The 18,691-nt window shown below is 49.7% G+C and overlaps 1 protein-coding gene across 1 annotated transcript in view; it reads left to right on the top strand.

Moving 5' to 3' along the window:
• HOXC4 (homeobox C4) overlaps window positions 1-13,968 on the top strand; it is a 73,539-nt gene extending 59,571 nt beyond the window's left edge. Inside the window, exons 3-4 of the mRNA XM_081587259.1 lie at window positions 11,371-11,426; window positions 13,194-13,968. Coding sequence (XP_081443385.1) covers window positions 11,371-11,426; window positions 13,194-13,420 — 283 coding nt within the window. The 3' untranslated portion in view covers window positions 13,421-13,968. The remainder of the gene's footprint in view (window positions 1-11,370; window positions 11,427-13,193) is intronic.
• The last annotated feature ends 4,723 nt before the right edge of the window (window positions 13,969-18,691 follow it).

Genomic DNA, 18,691 nt, shown 5'->3' with positions numbered 1-18,691 from the left:
ATTTCAAAACCCACACAGCGAGCTTGCAAGGAAAGGAAAATAGGTAAGAACCCACTTGCAGAGATCACTTCTCTCCCAGAATCTGGAGGGGTGAGTCAGGCCTCTGTCTCTTCCCCCCAGTCTCTCTCTCTTTCTCTTTTTCTCCTCCTTGTTTACAGCTTCAGAGAGCTCAAGGCCCATAAATCTTGAGGGGCCTACAGAGGCAGAGCACATTTGTATGCATCGTTAGGACTCGCTAATACCTAAGCCCATTAACGAGCGTGTTTGCGCGTGGTTTCCGGTGTGTATTAACTTATAGTTAAATTCTGGAGGAAAGGGCATTGTGAATTAACATATACCAAATCCATCACGGGGCTTTTGTCATATCAGATTAGTCAGCGAGGGTTTGGGGGAGCGGGATGCCTGAGTCGGGGTGTACCCACCCACCCTCTTAACTTTCTGGTGTAACATGAAGGTCTAGGGTAAGAGGATACTGCTGTGGGACAGATCCCCCAGGCCGGGGGCTGCACACCTGCGGGACGGTGGATGGCCCAGGGACCGGGGTCTCGGAGATCGGCGCCGGTGAAGGGAGGCGGGCCAGGGGAGGCCCAGACGGCTGGGCCGGTGGCTGTGCTGAGACCGCTCGGCCCGCGGCTGCTGGGCTCTCTGGTTTCGGCTTTCTGAGAGGAGAGGCAAGTGGAGTCGCTGAACTTTAATTAAACAGAGGAGAAGACAGTGGGGAAAGGACCAAACGAACGGAGGAGGAGGAGGCGGCGAGAGGCGGAGGAAAGGAAGCAAGTCCGACTTGGGGACCTGTCTGCAAAGGGCGGCAAGCTGGGCCCTGGTGATGGTCTTCCCTTTCCCCACCCCAGCTTCTCCGCCCTAGTCAAGGACGATCATTCCAGCCCTCTTTTAAAAAGAAAAAAAAAAGAAGAAACGGTAAAGAAAAAATTCTTTCTAATTACAGGGCATGTTTCAGCCAGGTGTTCTCGGTTCCAGTGACTCAGACCCTATTGGAACCCCAAGGATCTGTGTAAGTGGCTTGGACAGACAGAGATGAAGGATGCCACTTTTGGAGGGAGAACGGGAGTGGAAGTTCTTTCTCTTGGGGTCCTGCAGAAAATGCCAAAGACAAAACCAGCTGAATTATCGTGTCCGTGTGGATCTAGTTGCCTGTTTAAATAAAGCAAGCAGAGAGGGAGGAGGGTGGATTGAGTTGGGAGGGGGGGTACGGAGATCCACGGCCGTCCGGGATGGAGCGGGATGACGGGAGAGAAAACGCCTCCCTCTCCCCTTGCGAGAGCAACTCAGGGGCCTCCCCGGCGGGGCTGGGGCGGCCGCGCGCGGGCCGGGCCGGGGCGGGCCGGGGCCGGCGGGGGAAGGGGAGGCGGGGGGAGGGGAGGCGGGGGGAGGGGAGGCGGGGGGAGGGGAGGCGGGGGCGGGCGGGCCCTCCCCGGGCGCTGTGAACTTTAGCTGGGCCGCCGCCTGTCAGCCCCAGAAAGCGTTAAAGGTGCAGCAGCCCGCGCCAGCCTCCGCAGCCGCCTTTGTACGCGTGATTTATGACTTCAATCTTGGTTCACCGAGAGTTCACACGGCTTTCGCTGCTGTTGAAGGTTAAAAGATGGTCTTCGCTTGACAAGTGGGACTATTGAAAATTCCTTCTTCTTCGTTTTTTTTTTTTTTAAAGAAGCGAAGAGAGAAAAAAAAAATTGGGGAGAGGGAGGGGACAGGGTTGCAGGTGGGGAAAATGGTAAATCGGGAAAGTTTGCCCTTCTAGGATTTTTTTCCGGAACTAGGATTTGGGGGTATAAGCTGGGGAGGCGCATGGAAAGTAGGAGGAGCTAGGGAAGAAGAGAATTTTTTTGGCCTCTTTGGAGGCCAAAGGAGTGGCATTAACACACACACACACACACACACACACACACACACACACACAAACTCGTGCTTCCACAGTTAATTATCTGGATAACTTGGATCACACCTAACTAATCCTCCTCTTGAGACCAAAACTGGGATCAGGAAAGGAGACAGCTTGGGGCGGGCGTATGATGCCCACCCAGTGTGTTTGGCTGACCGTCCACCTTGCCTGTAGCAGTTTTTCAAGGGCGCCCTTGTACCACAGATTTGGAAAAGGGTGCTTTTAGGTTCTAGTTGTCCCAACTCCCTTCAACCTGTAGATTTAGCCTGACGTGCACATTTGAGGTACATGATGAAGCAGATGGGAACACTCTGGAACTGGGATTGGAAACCCTTTCTAATACCAGATCTCCTTGTGCACTTCCACCATCTTCTCATTCCTTCTTCTAGTACTTTGAAGAAGGTGGTTCCACATCAGAGATGGTGGTCAAGGATCACCTAAGGACCAAAAGATAAGGCCCCTTCGTGGTCTAAGGCGGTGAATGCTTAAAAGAACCAATCTCTCCTTTTCAGATTCCCTGAGAGAGAGAAGATTCCCTGAAAAGTGAAAGTGAAGTCGTTCAGTTGTGTCCAACTCTTTGTGGACCCCATGGACTGTAGCCTACCAGGCTCCTCTGTCTATGGGATTTTCCAAGCAAGAATACTGGAGTGGGTTGCCATTTCCTTCTCCAGGAGATCTTCCCAACCCAGGGATTGAACCAGGGTCTCCCGCATTGTAGGCAGATGCTTTACGGTCTGAGCCAATTCCCTGGAGCTGAGAGTTTCTGTGCAGCTCTTTGAGGTTCTTTTAAGGTTTTTTTTAATCCCCAAAAGTGGGAATTTGGGGTTGTGGTTGTTGGGAAGAGGAGCAGCAGAGAGCTGGGTCTGGTGCTGGGTATGCCTCCCTAGCTCTGTTTAGGCCCCACCACTATAACTGGGCTTCCTGGTGGCTCAGATGATAAAGAATCCTCCTGTAATGCAGATAAACCTGGGTTCGATCCCTGGGTAGGGAAGATACTCTGGAGAAGGGAATGGCTACCCACTCCAGTATTCTTGCCTGGAGAATTCCATGGACGGAGGAGCCTGGTGGGCTATAGTCCATGGGGTTGCACAGAGTGGAACTCGATTGAGTGACTTACACTTTCACCATAATTGATGCCATGTAGGGGTCTTCTCAGGAGGTCAGGATCAGCCTCTCTAATTCAGAAGCTGGAACTAAGGGCATCCACACTAGAAGGGGTGCTTCCTGTTTCCCTTCCTGCATAGAGTTGGAGAGGTCTTCTGCCACGCTCTGAGGGCTCCAAGGCAATCTGCAGGAGAATGGAAGGAAGAAGGAGGAGAGCCAGAAGATAGCCACATCAGCCCCTCCCACACCCCATATATAAACAGTAGAACAGGCAGCAGGGAACAGAGGGACTCCAGAAGTCCAGAATCCAAGTTCTCAGGTCTCTCTGGCATGGATGGCCCTCTGGCCTTGGAAGAGCTGGAGGCAGTGTGGCACTATGTTTAGTGGCTTGGGGAGGGAGTGGGGATAGTTGTTGGGAGGAACCAGCCAAGGAAGCTAATGAATGCCTTCCATGTTTGGCTAGGGAAGCAAAGGAATGAACTTAAGGGCCTCTAGGGAAGTGATGGCTGTACTGAAGTTCCCCTCCCATCCTCTCCAACTATGTTCCTCCCTGGGAAATCATTTCAATGGGCTTGTGCTTATCTGCAAGTGGGGAATAATTATAAATTATTAATTCATAATTAAGACTGTTAGTGCTGACCATTGCCCTCCAGTGGGCTCCTTGATTTCCTTCTCCCCTGTGAAGCACAGAGCAGCCTCTGTTAGCCCCTGCCCTCAGAACAAGCAAACTGAGACCAGCCCCTTGAACTCAGCCTCCATGTGGAATGGTCGCTTCATTACCAGTCAAGTCACGGTGCACCTCATAGAGTATTTGCACTCAATAAACCACCTCCCATGAACTTCAGATTTCAAAGTGCTTTGTAGGCTTGGCTCCTAGAAAGACAGAGTGGGGCCTGGACGCGAGACCCCAATAAGAAAAGTATCTTGGCCAACCTTGTGTGGAGAGAGGAACTAAGATTTGGTGGCAGGACTCCCAGGCGCAATATTCAAGTGATCTGGGATCAGGGATGGGTGGTCTGCCTCCCCTGCCCTGAGGGGATGATGGCTTCTGTCAGCCCTCTGGGCACTCCTGAAGACACACTGGGCTCCTTTTCCTGACCTCCCTTTCCCCCCACCTCACTCCCCTGTAGAAGGCACCACGCCCTGGGATGGTTGGGGGTGGGGAAGTAGAATCCATCAGTTGTTTCACATCTGGAATGGCCTAGAGAGAAAACTGTCCCGGGAGATAATTTCCCTTTAAATCCCTGCCTGCAGCTCACCTCCCTCTGCACTGAGACAGTTTTCTTCATCCCCTCTTCCTGCCTTTCTTGCCCTCCAGAAGTGAGATGGGGAGGGCGAGGCAGCTCCCACAGCTGCACCTGGAGAGAAAGAAGTAGGAAATGAGGAGAGGGGTTCAGACCTCCTACATCCCATGACTTGTCCCTCTATTCCTCAAACCCAGCTTAACACCTTGATACCAGGGCCCTCCAGCCTCCCTCCCCCAACTCTCTCTCAGGGAAAAGAAGCCCTCTCTTCCTCCCCGAGGCAAGGCTGCTGTAAGGACACCACCATTGGGGAACCGGCCCTCATGCATCTCTCCATGCTGTCTGGTCCAGGGTAAGCCAGTGGCCCAGCCAGCGCATCACTGCTTCCTGCCCCGGTGGAGCTGGTCCACGGAGTCATCTCAGCCACCACCCCAAAGTTCACTTGCTCTTCCATCAGGCCACCCCAGCGTCCCTGGGTCTCTCACTAGCCCGGAGGCAGGTAGGAAGCCCATCCAGAGAGTCCTCTGGAGCTGGCAAGTATATTTTAATTTACTGTTTGATGGCAAATAAAGAGACCTTGGGAAAAAAGGGAAGGAGCAACTGTGCCCGGCGTCCTCCCCACCGGCCCCTCCTCTGGACATTGGCTTTCTCCACGAAACAGTGCACTGTTGTTCTTGGACAACCATTCCCCACCATCTCCGTTCGAGGGTTTGAGTTTCACCCTCCGTTCACCCCCATTAATCACCCCAGCAGCTAAACATCACCCAGCCCCCTCTGGCCCTTTCTCTTCTTCTTGCCCTTAGTATTCATGGCGGGCATTCCTCACTGCTTCGGGCCTCACAAAGACCCCTCCTCTGACACAAGTTCCCTCCCCGTTCCAGCCACCCGGTCCTGATGATGGGCTCTGCTCAGTGGTCCTGGTCCTCCCCACACCCTCCTTCAGGTACCTCAGCCCTTCCCCACATACCCTGTCCAGCCTCTCCCACCCACCGCCACTCTTTCCTTCATGCCCCATCCACGTGTAGCCCCTCTCTACCCTTTACCCTAATATATTCCCTAGGTCCTTCAGATACCAACTAGGAAGCACTTCCCTTTCAGCCTTGAGAAACTGAGTAGCTAAAAGCATGGGTTTTGGATTCAAGTCCCAGCTCTGTCACTTGCTGGTTGTATGACCTTAGGCAGACTACTTAACCTGTCTTAGACATCCATAAAATGGACATACCCACTGACCTTATGGAACAGTTGTGTGGATCAGATTAAATTTTATTTGCATGGATCCAAGCATTCAGCAGGAGCTTGATAAATGGTGGTTATTAATATCAAGCTTCTTGTAAGGAGGGAAAAGGATGCTCTTCAGATTCCAATAAAAGTGAAGGAATTGCCTCCTCCAGCATCTAAAAGAGAGGGATAACAATGATGGAGTCGTGCAGATAAGCAGCGCCTTACACCAGCAGCCACTCTCTTCTGTTAGCTCTCAAGGGCCACATCATTTGCCACACATTGGAACTGCCTCGGGAGCTTTAAGAAATGCTGATGCCTGGATTCCACCTCCTGAGATTCTAATTTGGTTGATCTGGAGTAGTGGCCAGGCTTCTGGATTGTTAAGAACCCCTCGGTGATGCTAATTTGTAGCCAGGGATTAGGTACAGGCCCTGGGACACAAGAGGTGCTAGAAGGCTGCCATGTTGCCCTTTTCCTGTGTATTAACGGGAGGTACAGCAGGAAGGGTACTCAGCCTAGAACTTCTTCTCAACTTGGGGCCCCCTCAGCAGCCACATTGCTTCAGGTGGGATTGGCAGGGGGCTGTCACTTAGGATTGACTTGAGATCACAGAATTTCAGACTTTCATCCTTTTAATTTCTTACAACTATTGGGATTTAGAAAGGGGCCACCCCAAGAGGAAACAGGGGAATGGAAAAATGGACCCCTCCAAGGTTCCTCCCTCCTCAGAAAAGTATATGAGCCCCAGACCACCAGTGACAGAGGTAGAGGCAGCTAGTGGGGAAAATCTGTAGTTACATAGTAAATGGAGTTTCTACCTGGTTGCTACAATAATAGGCCAAGCAATTAGTATACAAGTTTCCGGGGTCTTTTCCTATATTTCCAAAAAGATAAATCACCCCCAGGACCAGAATCTGCATATTGTAATTAACTGATAAATATTTCACACCTGGTTCAAACTTTCTCTTCTATTTAATGGCCACAAACTTGAGCACAGAGCAAACTGGGAAAGAGAGAGGGAGGAGAGAGGAGGGGAGGGAAGCCCCACATTGGCTTTGAGGGAGGGAAAAACTGTCTCAGCTGCTTCTTTACTTTCCTCCTGTTCTTTTAAGGAAACATTGCTCACCTGAGAAAATCAGGTCCCAGGTGGTAGAAGATGTAACTTGGGCTTCTTGGCCTTAGCCCTGACCTCCCCCAGAAGAGGCCAGTCTCTGGTGACCCTGGGGCGCTGGGAGCTGCCTGCTTTGGAGTCCAAGGGCCCAGTGTTTGAACATAAGCTCAGTTCTGCCATTTATTAACCGGTTGGTTTTTAAGAAATTTACTTAATTTATCTGAAACTCAGTTTCTTCATCTGTAAAGCAGGCATAGCAATCTTTTCCTTGTAGGGTTGCCTGTGCCCAGTAGTATTACACTTGATAACTGTTGTTATCAACAGTAACAATGTATAATGATTTGTCACCCCATTGTATCACATTGCATTGTATCTCTTCCTTTGCCCAACCCCACCCCAATGTTTATGGCACTTAATCTAATGCTTCCTGTGAATGGGGTGAATACCTTATCTCATTTAATCAACCCAACATCTCTGTGAAGGGAGTATAGTATTACCTCTGTTTATTATCTGTATTATGCAAATAAGGGAACTGGTACCTGTAATTGAGTATCTAGCCCAGGGTCACTCCAGGAGGGCTTAAGAGCACAGGCTTTGTGGTCTTTGATAGTTTCAAAGTTGGGCTCTGCTGTTTCATAATAGCTATAGGATGCTGCAGAGTAAGCTACTTAACCTAAGTCTCAGTTTCTTCATCTGTAAATTGGGACTATTCATGGTACCTATGCTCAGTCCCTCAATTGTGTCCAACTCTTTGCAACCCTATGGACTGTGGTCTGCCAGGATCCTCTGTCCATGGGATTTTCCAGGCAGGAATTCTGGAGTGGGTTGCCATTTCTTTCTCCAGGGATTCATGGTATCTATCTGGAAGATAACTGTGGAACTTAAGTGTGAAATTTACGGGCAGTGCCTGACTCAGTACTGGCACTTCCAGGTGCCCAGCAAGTATTAGTCATCCTCATTTTGATCCCCACTATACCAGCAGTGGCCTTCGGCAGCTCAGCCCTGGTGTCTCCGGCTGTTTAGTGGTGTTTGGAGGTTAAGTGTGTGAGGTTCTCCACAAGCCACAGACCTGCTCTCTCATTAACTCCCCCTCTCTCCCCACACACACTTCAGTACTCAGGACTTGGGAAAAAGGACACTAAACAGATTATGACTCCATTTCGGGAATTAAATCAAAACTCAAGACTAACTCAATTTGGCTTCCTACGAGAGGGAAAGGTTAAAAGGGAGTGAGGAGGCGTCTGGGTGTGCTCTCAGAATGGTAATCGGTTCTGGGTCCTTGCCCCCAGCTCTCAAAAGGGCCCTTGCCTGAGGGGGATACCCTGGGGTGGGGGAGCAGAGGAGCCTTAGAACTCTAGGTCACCTGGAAGTGGCAAGGGGCTGGAAAATGGTCCAGGAACATTTCCCCAAGCGGAATCTTCTCACAGCCCTCAGTCAGCCCAGCCCTTTACTGAAGGGGATCCCAAGACTGGACAGGACTGGGGCTTAAATGGGTAGGTGGGCCTTGAGGTGGTCACCTCAGAAGGAATATCTGTGCTGACCTGCTTCTTAAGACATCACAGCAATACTGATACCATTGTGTTTTACATTCAGATACACTTGTTAGACAGCCCCAAGCACTATGACCTGTGTTCTTGTATGAACATACAGTCTGCATGTGAATATCCCCCCAACTCTCATTCAGCTTTCTGCTTTAGCCCAGATGATTCTGAGCGACATGAACTAAAAAGTGAAAATCGATTTCTACTTCCAGAAGAGTGATAATTTTCCACAGCATTTCCTCCTTTGCTGCTAACACTCTCCTCCCAGGCTTATAAGGACCATATTTCCCCTTATACAGAAGGGGAAACTGAGGCTCAAGGAGATGGGTAGCTTGAATCACAGAAGCAGTAGATACAAGGATTAACCCGGAACAGAAACCAGGGCCTTGAGGAGGAGACAGGGCAGGGAAAGCCCCACTTCGAGTTTCACCTGGAGGCCCCAGGCCTCCCCAAAGTCCAGTTGGATGGGGACAGCGCCTGGGAGGCCGTCGCTGCGGAGGGAGGGACTCAGGGGCTCGCCGAACAGCGGGGCCTCGGGCGAGAGCGTCGCCAGCGCGTCCTCATTCCGCGATTACTGTCAGGCGACCATCCATCAGCGCCGCCCGGGACGCTCAGCCAGACTGCCCGCCGCCCGCCCGGGTCTCTCCAGATCGCATTAGCGTGGGGTGAGGGCGCACAGCGGCACCGGCTGCTGGGAGAGGGGCGGGCTGGCCACGCTGGGGGGTTGGGGACCTGGGCCCCGCAGTGGGGCCGCTGCAGGGGCAAGGCAGAGGCTGCTTTAGGGGGTTTAGGGGGTCTTCCTTCCAGTCTACCGGCTCCGGCGTCTTAAGGTCGAGGAAGGGGGCGCTAGAGCCCGGGAGCGGTGGGGGCGGGGAACCCAGAACACACAGGGCTTCAGGGAGGGGGCAAGGTAGTTTGGGAGACCTCTCTCACTCTTTAAGGGTAAAGAGGAAAACGGGAAAGAGTTGGTTGGGGAGGGGAGAGATTGAGATAGGGAAGGCAGTGGATTAAGTGGGAGTTGTTTATTCTTTGCTCAGTCAGTGTCTGACTCTTAAGTGACCCCATGGACTGTCGCCTGCCAGGCTCCTCTGTCCGTGGGATTTTCCAGGCAAGAATACTGGAGTGGGTTGCCAATTCCTTCTCCAGGGATCTTCCCAACCCAGGGATGGAACTCAAGTCTCCTGAATTGGTAGGTGGATTCTTTACCACTGAGCCACCTGGGAAGCCCCGTTAAGTGGCGGACAGGGACTTAAAAGGGGAGAAAATTGAGGAAGTAGAGAGAATGGAAGAGGAACAGATATGCAGGGGTGAAAAAAACCTTAGAAATAATCTAGTGCAGCCCCCTCATTCTACAGAGGGAGAAAGTGAGGCCCAGAGTTTGGCCAGCTCTCCCATAGCCTTCCCTGCTCTGGGGATGGGCAAACCTCACCAGTTGCCATAAGATCAAAACCAGCAGGCTTGAGGTTGGACATGAAGAAGTACTTCCTGGTCCCACAGTCTGGAACCACTTTTTTTGACCTAGGCTCTAAAGCAGCTGTCCTTCCCTGAGAGTGGAGTTGGCACCATCTGCCAGGGAAAAGACTTGTCCACTGCAGTCAGATTCCCTAGTCTGCCTGTATAAGGCTTGGTGCTGGGCATACTGAGGGGCTCCAGAGAGCCTGGTCCCTATCCATGGGACTTGTGCTCTAGACACTGATGGACTCCCATCTCTCTGGCCTCCTCTCCCGTCCCTGCCAGCTCTGCAATATCATGGAATCCCTGAATCCTTGGCAGCCCTCAGATCATCTCATCCTTCCTCCTGCCTCTGGACTGTATCTGAGTGGTTCCTGCTAACCCACCCGGGCCTCTCTCCTTCAACCTGTTTCCTGACAATCAGGAAGTCCCTCCTTATGTCTCAACTTGATTCCTCCATCCCTGTGGTCCATCATCATCACTTTGGTGAGATTTTGTCATAACCAGGACTGAAACAGAACATTCTTTCTACAAGCGAACACTCCTGCTTTCCAGTGGTACCCAACCCTCAGTGGCCAGGCAAGGAGTGGAGACAACCTCCTTTTGAGAGCTCTGGAAACTTTTCTTTCCTCTCTATGAAACCAGCTCCTATATGTGCTGAGGTAGGGATTGTCTTCTGAGAAGGTTTCATCTTTCTGCACAGCCCAGGTTACATTCAGAGGAAGGCAAATGTGAGGGAGTTTCCAATCCCAGCCCCTGCCCCTGAAGAGGCCTGGGGCTCAGTAGAGGAGAGAAATGAACAGAGCTGGGACAGGGGCAGCTGTACCCCTTTCCAGCCCCAACTCCCAGCGACAGGGCCCCTACAGAACAAGAGATATTCCTGAAGCTCCAGTCTAAAGGCCGTAGATAAATTTCAGCATTATTCCTTCTTGTGGGCAAAGGGATGCCCTCAGGACTTGTTTAGTTGCTAAGTTGTGTCCGACTCTTCCAAGTGGAAAAGCCTGGGAAAGAGGTTGTTTTTGTAGCCGCTGATGCTTTATCCAGAAGAGGATGTCAGCCTCACCCCAGGAGCAGTGCTGGAAGCTGAGAGTTTGGGAGTATACAGTGAATTCTTCCAAGGGCATGCTAGTAAAGGGGATTGAAACGTCCAGGCCAGAAAACCATCCAAGGAAGGAAGCCATGGCAATAACTCTGTCTCTGTGCTAACTCCACATACATTGTCCCATGTGATCCTCAGTGCCGGGTGCAGCGCCTGGCACAGAAAATATGCTTGTTGTACAAATGGATTCATGAAGAGCCCTGGGAGGAAGGTCATGATCCTCAATTATAGATGAAGAAACAGAGGCGCACAAAGGTTAAATGACTTGCTCAGGGTCATGTGTCTCATTGGGGCAGGGCCAGATTTCAAGGGGGAGCTACTTTTGTGGTTGAGGGTGCTGGAGAAGAGGAAGGCAGGAAAGGAGGGGTAAACGATCAGACACCAGACTGGGGAACAGAGGAGAGCTGCATAAAGTGATGACTCCCTGGAAGAAGATGACATTTCAGACCATGCAGCTTTAAAATTATCTCACTGAAGGTTGACTGGTAGCATACACACAGCCCTGCACATAACATGGCGAGGTCGAGGGGGAGACTGGCCCATTAAAGACCAAGAGAGGGAGTTGACACTGACAGTCTGGACACATGACCCCTTAATGCCCCTCTGTGCTGTAGCAGTCTCATTTCCCTGGACCTATTCTTGTTATTATTGTTGTCATTGCTTCTGTCTGATTTTAATTATCTTATTTTTTTTTCAAATAGGAAATACATATACATGATTGAGAACTCAAAAGGCATCAAAAGTTATACAGTGACAAGTAAGTCTCCCTCCCACATGGTCAGGACTTCCAGGCCACCCAGGTCCTCTCTCCATTCTAACCACAGCAACCACTGGCTTATAGAATCCTCCAAAGATATTTTCTCCCTCTCCTGGCTTGTACCCTAAAGTCACCACAAAGCTGAGTTGAGCACAGAGGTTTGGGAGAGAGGGGTAAAGGGACACACCTGGACTAGTGGGTCTGGGAGGACCAAGTACCTTCAGTTCCCCCCACCCCACCCTGCTGAGATGACTGCATGCCTTGGGAGCTCGGAAGCCTTGCAGGGGAGAGGGAGGGGTTAGGGGTCCCAGCCGAGGCAGGAGCCCTTTCCAGGGCTCTAAGTCCCCACTCTGTCATCCCAGGACCCCCAGTGTTCACCTGGCTGAGGCATCACCCAGTTGGGTCCTGCTCGGGTTCTCCAGAGAACCAGTCTCCATACCTTCCCTTTGTTACCCGTTGCACTGTTGGGAAGTCTTCCTGGATGTCTAACTCCAATTCCTTTTACTTTCGGTGCAGCTCATGGTTTCAGCTTCTGCCCTCAGTGGAGATGAAACATCCTCTTTGAGATGATGGCTCGATTCCCTCCCTCCATGAACATACACAATAACATACACCCTCCCCTACCTTGAAGACCTCTGAATTCCCATCCACCCATCATTTCCAATCACTTCATTCTTGCTTGGCACATCCCTTTGGTATTATTATCCCAAAGTGCTTCTTGGTCACTGAGATGATGAAATTCCAACATAAAGTCAAGTCTTCCACCAGATTCAGGGGGGAGATCCAGCTAGTCTCTTTGCCAACAGAGTCCCCCCAGTTTTAGTGATGGCCTTGCACAACTCCTGCACTTGTGTCCATCACCTTGACCCTCCCCTCCCACTCTGGTCCTCATTCATGGCCTGCAGTGTGATGAGGCATAAGTGGACCCCATCCTAGGATGGCTTCCCCTGCCTTCCCTCCAAATCTCATCTTCTGTGTTTACTCATTAAGCAGTTATTATTACTGAGCAGTAGTCTAGGTTCTTGGGATACACTGGTGACCCAAACAGAGAAAGACACCTGCCCATGTCAAGTTTACATTTTAGCAGGGTGAGACAGATAATAAACAATACATTTATTAGATAAGTAAATTCTATTATATATTAGGTGGGAGTTATTACTGAAAAAATAAATCAGAGAAAGAGGGATCAAGATGAAGGGGAAGTCTGCAATTTTAAATATTTTAGTCAAGGAGGTCTCACTGAGAATATAGTATTTGAATAAAGACCTAGAGATGAGGACGTAAGTTAGTCCCACAGCTATCTTGGGGAAGAGAATTCCAAGCAGAGGGAACAGCTGATGCAAAGGCCCTGAGGCAGGTATGTGCCAGGCAAGTTTGTGGAACCTGGAGGCCAGTGAACAAGGAGAAGAGTGGGAAGGGATGATATCAGAGAGGTAATGAGGGCACCCGGTAACATAGGGCCTTGAAGGCTATCTTAAGGAGTTTGATTTTTATTCTGAATGGAGAGGGCAGATATGACTGAACTGACATTTTAAATAGGCCTTCTGTCTCTTGTGTTGAGAATGGATTGCGGGGGTGGAGGGTGGGTCAAGATGCAGGGAGACCTGTTGAAAGGTTCTGGCACTAATCCAAGTGAGAGATGAGTGGCTCGGACCAGGGTGGCAGCAGTCAACGTGGTGAGAAGGGCCCAGATTTGGAATCTGGTGACAGTTTTCCCTTCCTTGACTTCCATCCTCTGCTCTCTTCATGCTCTCTCTTCTTTTCTAGGTTGTATGTTTTCTTTTGCCTTGAAGACTGAGAGCTCCCTGGGGGCGGAGCTCAATGCCCATCCCTGGATCTGCCCAGCATCTAGGTGTGAAGGTCATCAGGCCCCATTGCTGCCCAGGAAGAGGCTGATGAGCAGGGCAGCCCGGCAGCCCTCCTCGGTCCCAGGCTCCCTGAGCCGAGGGGAGGAGGCTGCTGACTCTAAAGAGGATGTGATGGACAGTTATTGAAGGCACTCAGTTGGGGGCTCCACTCCAGTCTTAATCTGAGCCGCCCTCGAGGAAATCATAACCAGCTCTTAAAAACATGTTAAGACCAAAGCTAGTGTGTGTGCTTGAGCAGCGCTTCAGACAGCTGCTTAATACTGGGGCCCTCTGGGTCTTTGATTTCTCCACCCTTCGCCTGGCCCGCTCCCCCCATCTGGCTGGTGTTTATCGGCCAAGACATTGTTTAAATCACACTCATTTCCTATAAACATTTCACTTGAAATGCCATCCACTGCTCCAGAAATTCATCTATCACCAGCTCAGGACTGTACTTGAGGAGCCTCGGGGTGATGGCTCCCCACCTCTTCCTCCTGTCCCCCATCATCCCTCCTCCTCTGACCCATATTCTCAGATTTCACGCCCTAAGAACAACTTCCCCTCAGTGTAACAGCGCACTTAGTGCCAGGATTATTTATAACAGTTAAGATGGCAACAGGCTACAGGGAACAACCCAGCCCATGGACACTGTCTCTTACAAAGCTCAATAAATGGACTTGGATCGCTATTTACCACCTAGTGTCTCAGTCTCCTCTGTGTTTCCTGCTGGCTTCAGGGAGATATGGGGGGATGGGGGAACAGGGGCCTGGACCAGGTCAAGGCTGTCCTCAGAGTTTAAGGTTCTTATAAGCCAGGCCCCAAATAAAGTGAACCCTTGTCCTCTCTCTGTCCCCTGCCTCTCATTTCGGGCCTCGGGTAAGTTCTCCTCTCGGAACTGAGATGCTCTTAAGGGTGTGTTCTCCAGCAGGGAGCCCACTGCCTGCCCAGGAGTTAAACTTGTTGTTTTTATTGTTCATTCACTAAGTCATGTCCAACTCATTGCAACCCCATGGACTGCAGCACTCCAGGTTCCCCTGTCAAACTGGGGAAGGCATCTAATCTTGACTGGAATGGGGTGTGAGAGATTCTGGGGTCTCCTTCCAAGGAAAACTTTGAATTGGCTCAACTCGGGCTAGAGTGGAGGCAGGGGGATGGACGAATCCACTTCCTAAGTACGGAAAGCTTCCTGACTGACTTCCTCCTCCTCAGCCGTAACAATTCACTAGTTGCCCTAATTTGAAGGCACTAGTGTTAGGGCTGGAGGACCCTAACCCAGTGAATGGCTCCTCTGCCAATCTCATCTATTTGGTTAGAGTCACCTGAAGGAAAAGTGTCATCAGCTCTCCTAGTCCTTCCCAAAGGCCTGATCCAACCCTCCCCAGACACTGGGGTACCTCCACCTCCTTCCCTTCACACCTGTGACCACTTGCTGTGCTGAGGAGGCTCCCAGCTGAGTTCCAAGGTGAGTTCTGGTGAGAAACTTCTAGAAGGTAGGGAGGGATTCAGGGTTAAGCCCAAGGTGGGGCAGGCAGGGGAGCAACCCTCGTCTTTGGAGGTCAAGTAGCACCCCTTTATAAGCCAAATGAAGAAAACAAGTTCTAAGAGGAACACATGACTCCATAAAATAAAGGGACATAATTGGGAGCGATATCTAATTTATCTATTGAATGCCTCCTACGTACTCTTTTATCACTTAGATGGACAGAATATAATTGGTGTGCTGAACGCCATCAATCTCAGGGCCTGGGCTTCCTGTGCTGGCTACACCTATTACTGTCAGATTATGACACTGTAATACCAAGATCAATGACATTTTAAATGTGCTCCAGTTATGGGCAATTGCTGACAATAAAAACAGTGACAAATTGATGAAACTTGGGCAACGATGATCTGGTGTCAAAAATAAACCATAAATAATCTGCTTTCCAAACTGGGAGAGGTGCCTGGGACACCAGCTTAAGGGGAAAAGGCCCAGGGAGAGCAGAAACCCCTCCACACCATCTTGGCCACTCAGGAAGCCACAGCTGCTTTGGCAAACTCCCTGAAGGCCAGACTGTGAGGGCCTGATGGGGAGATGCAAAGGTGGTCTTAGGTTAAAGCCTGGGGTCCTTTCAGAGAGAGTCTCCATCACTTGGACTTTGGGAAGTGCACCTGTGTGGCTGCCAAGTCGGGGGCCCCCCTTAACGGGGGTCAAGACACCCTCGAGTGGTCTTGTGGGATCCTGCCCATACAAAAGGATTGTTGGTCAAATCACAGAGTCAGACTTAGTCAATGTCAAACCTGGTGGAGACTTTGAGTCTCTCTTGGCAGACAGTCTGGCTTTGTCCTGCAGGCTGGCTGGCAGAGAGAGGTTCAGTGTCTTTCCTCAGAGAGGCCCGCATGCGGGTGTGTTCTGGGTGCCTGGCACCAGCGTGGCAGGAATGAGTTAGAGGCATGTTCCTTTTGGGATCATGGAGTAGACATGGAAAAAGAACGTGGTAAAAACAGACCAAGCCCCCCTGCTCAAAACCATGATGTGTCTCCTTCTCTGGTTTTGACTAATGTTAAATGTTTCTCAGTGAAAGGGAGCTCTAGGCCTGCAACCAGCAGAACTATTCAAGGGCGTGTTAAGGCAGACCCTTCAACAGTTCCTTATTTTTAAGGGATTTATCGTTTGCTTTGTTGTTTCACTCTCACATTTCCCCCTCGTTTTAATAATCACAATTTCTTAGTATGGATACTACCGCTGATACTATTACAAGGTTTAATATTGGAAAGCATTTATTGAGCAATTACTTCATGCCAAACTCTGTCCCAAGTTTTTTACACATATGGTTTTTAACCCCCATAGTAGTCCTTTGAGGTGAAAGTCATTTTCCACATTTAGAGGCTTAGAGATTTGGTGACTTCCAGAGAGTCACCAAAGGAAGAAAGGAGCCAGAAAGAAATCTAAGATACAGACTCCAAGACTCACCTTTTTTTTCTCACTGTCGTTTTCACAAACCATTTCATCCCATTTTATAGATGAGGATGCCGAAGCTAAGGGGATTTCCTCAAGAACCTAGCTAGTCAAGGCAGAGCTGGACCTAAACCTGGCTTTTCTGACTCCTCCTGTACTACATCCTCTGCTCTTCCCAGGTGTCCCACAGCTGTCTCCTTCCTCAGAAGGCTGCTACTCACTTGGCCAGGTGCTCCAGCCTGAAGGTGGCAAGTGGCCACGGTCTGCTTGACTCCAAGCAAGCAGTGGTTGAATCTTCACTCTGCCACTTGACAGCTCTGTGACCTTAGACAAGTCACTTCACCTGTCTGAGTTTCAGGTGGTTTGAGAATTTAAATGACGTAATCCATATAAAGCATTTGGCACTAGAGCCTGGTGCATAGTAAGTGCTCACTAAATGTAGTCATTAGAGCTATAACCTGGAACACTGGCAGGGAGTTTGACAAATGAAAAATCAAATAGAGAAGGGACTTCCTAGAGGAGCAGGGCACACACGGAAACATTTCTCACCTGGGGTATAGAAGCCATGTGGTGGGAGTATCACAGGATGCATGAGAAGCCTCTCTGAGGACCACAGAAGTTATTTGATGGCAAATATCATTTTTATATGAAGACATAAAAAATATACTATGAAAAAAATATATATATACTCTGTAATAGAATGCAAAATTTGCATAATTTTAAAGCTAAAACTTAAAGCTTCAAAAGAATTTGGTCCTTGGGGAGGGCCCTTCAAGCTGAGCCCCCAGGCCATGCAGGTGTGCTAAGTCACTTCAGTCGTGTCTGACTCTTTGCTACACCATGGATTGTAGCCCTCCAGGCTTCTCTGTCCATGGGATTCCCCAGGTAAGAATACTGGAGTGGGTTGCCATGCCCTCCTCCAGGGGATCTTCCCAACCCAGGGATCGAACACATATCTCCTTCAGTTCTTGCATTGCAGGCAGATTCTTTTACCGCTGAGCCACCAGGGAACCCTGAGCTCCCAGACCACTGGGGTCCAATTAATTCTTCTCTAATATCGAAAGGATTTTGGCAGAAAAGCTTGAGAATCCTCATGTCAGGGACAGAGCCTGGACAAGAGCCAGGATTTCCGATTTGGTCACTCTTTAAAAGAGTAAAACAAACACAATTGTTTCCACAGTTTAACCTTCAAGTTTAGCATTAAGAACACGAAATATTCAATTTAAATTTATGACAACTTATTTCTGATTCCTTCCTATTTAATAGTTACAAGCCAAACCACTAACCATAAACCCCGTGAAAAGTCACACTTTATAGAAGGTGGCAAAGCAGAAACACTTAACATTGATTGGATTCTTAAGGAAAAACCCAGGGGCTGCCAAACACTTAGATACTTTTAAGTTTTATGACCATGGGAGGGATTTGCCCCTCCAGGTCTCATGGACTCTTTCTGCTCTTGACCCCCACTCTAGTCCTCTGCGGGTGCCCTCTGTTGGCCCAGCCTTTGGGCTGCCCAGGGTTCAGGGCTTTCATATTCCCAAAAGGTCTTGGAGTGTCCCTTGACCAATTATAAAACACCAACAGGACACACCTACCTAGGGCTCTGTAACTAACCCAGCAGCTGCTGCCATCATGGCTAACTTCTGCTCTTTCTAAAATCCTACCTTCTCTCTTCTTTTTAAAATTTAAATTTATTTATTTTTCATTGGAGGATAATTGCTTTACAACACTGTGTTGGTTTCTGCCATGTAGTGTAAGTAATACATGTTGATTGTAGAGAAATGTTAAGAATCCAGGCGAAAAACAGGAGAGAAAAAAAGTCCCCAGAGTTTCCCCACTAAGGAAGATCCTCAATTCACTGGGCAAGTCATAGGACTCTGGGAGTGGTGCTGAGTCACCTCCTGTTTAAGGTGGAAGTCTGCATAGTGTAACTCTGTTCAGAGTGGCGACGTGGTATTCTATAGGGTCGCAAAGATATGGTATTCTATAGGGTCGCAAAGAGCTGGACACGACTGAGCCACTAAAAACCAACTTCTGTAGGGAGTATTGTTCTGATAAAAATCAGAAGCCTTGGTTTCCCTGGTGGCTCAGTGGGAAAGAATCTGTCTGCCACCAAAAAAACAAAAACAAAACAAAGAATCTGCCTGCCAATGCCAGGGACAAGGGTTGGAACCCTGGCTGGGGAAGATCCCACATGCCTTGAGCAACTAAGCCTGTGTGCCATGACTATTGAGCTTGTGCTCTAGAGCCAGGAATCCGCAACAACTGAGCCCAAGGGCTGCAACTACCGAAGCCTGTGTGCCCAAGAGCCCGAGTTCTACAACAAGAGAAGCCACCACAATGAGAAGCCAAAGCACCACAATTAGAGAAAAACTTGAGCAGCAACAAAGACCCAGCACAGCCAAAAATAAATGATAAATAAATAAAACTTTTTTAAAAAAATAAAAAACAAATACCACAAGCCTGCCCAAGTTTAAGGT

This window comes from Giraffa tippelskirchi, chromosome 4, assembly GCF_054371585.1.
Source record: "Giraffa tippelskirchi isolate mGirTip1 chromosome 4, T2T-mGirTip1v1.2.pri, whole genome shotgun sequence".
In the NCBI taxonomy this organism is placed as follows: domain Eukaryota; kingdom Metazoa; phylum Chordata; class Mammalia; order Artiodactyla; family Giraffidae; genus Giraffa; species Giraffa tippelskirchi.
The sequence above is the reverse complement of the archived record's forward strand: the minus strand, read 5'-3'. Positions and strand labels throughout refer to the sequence as shown.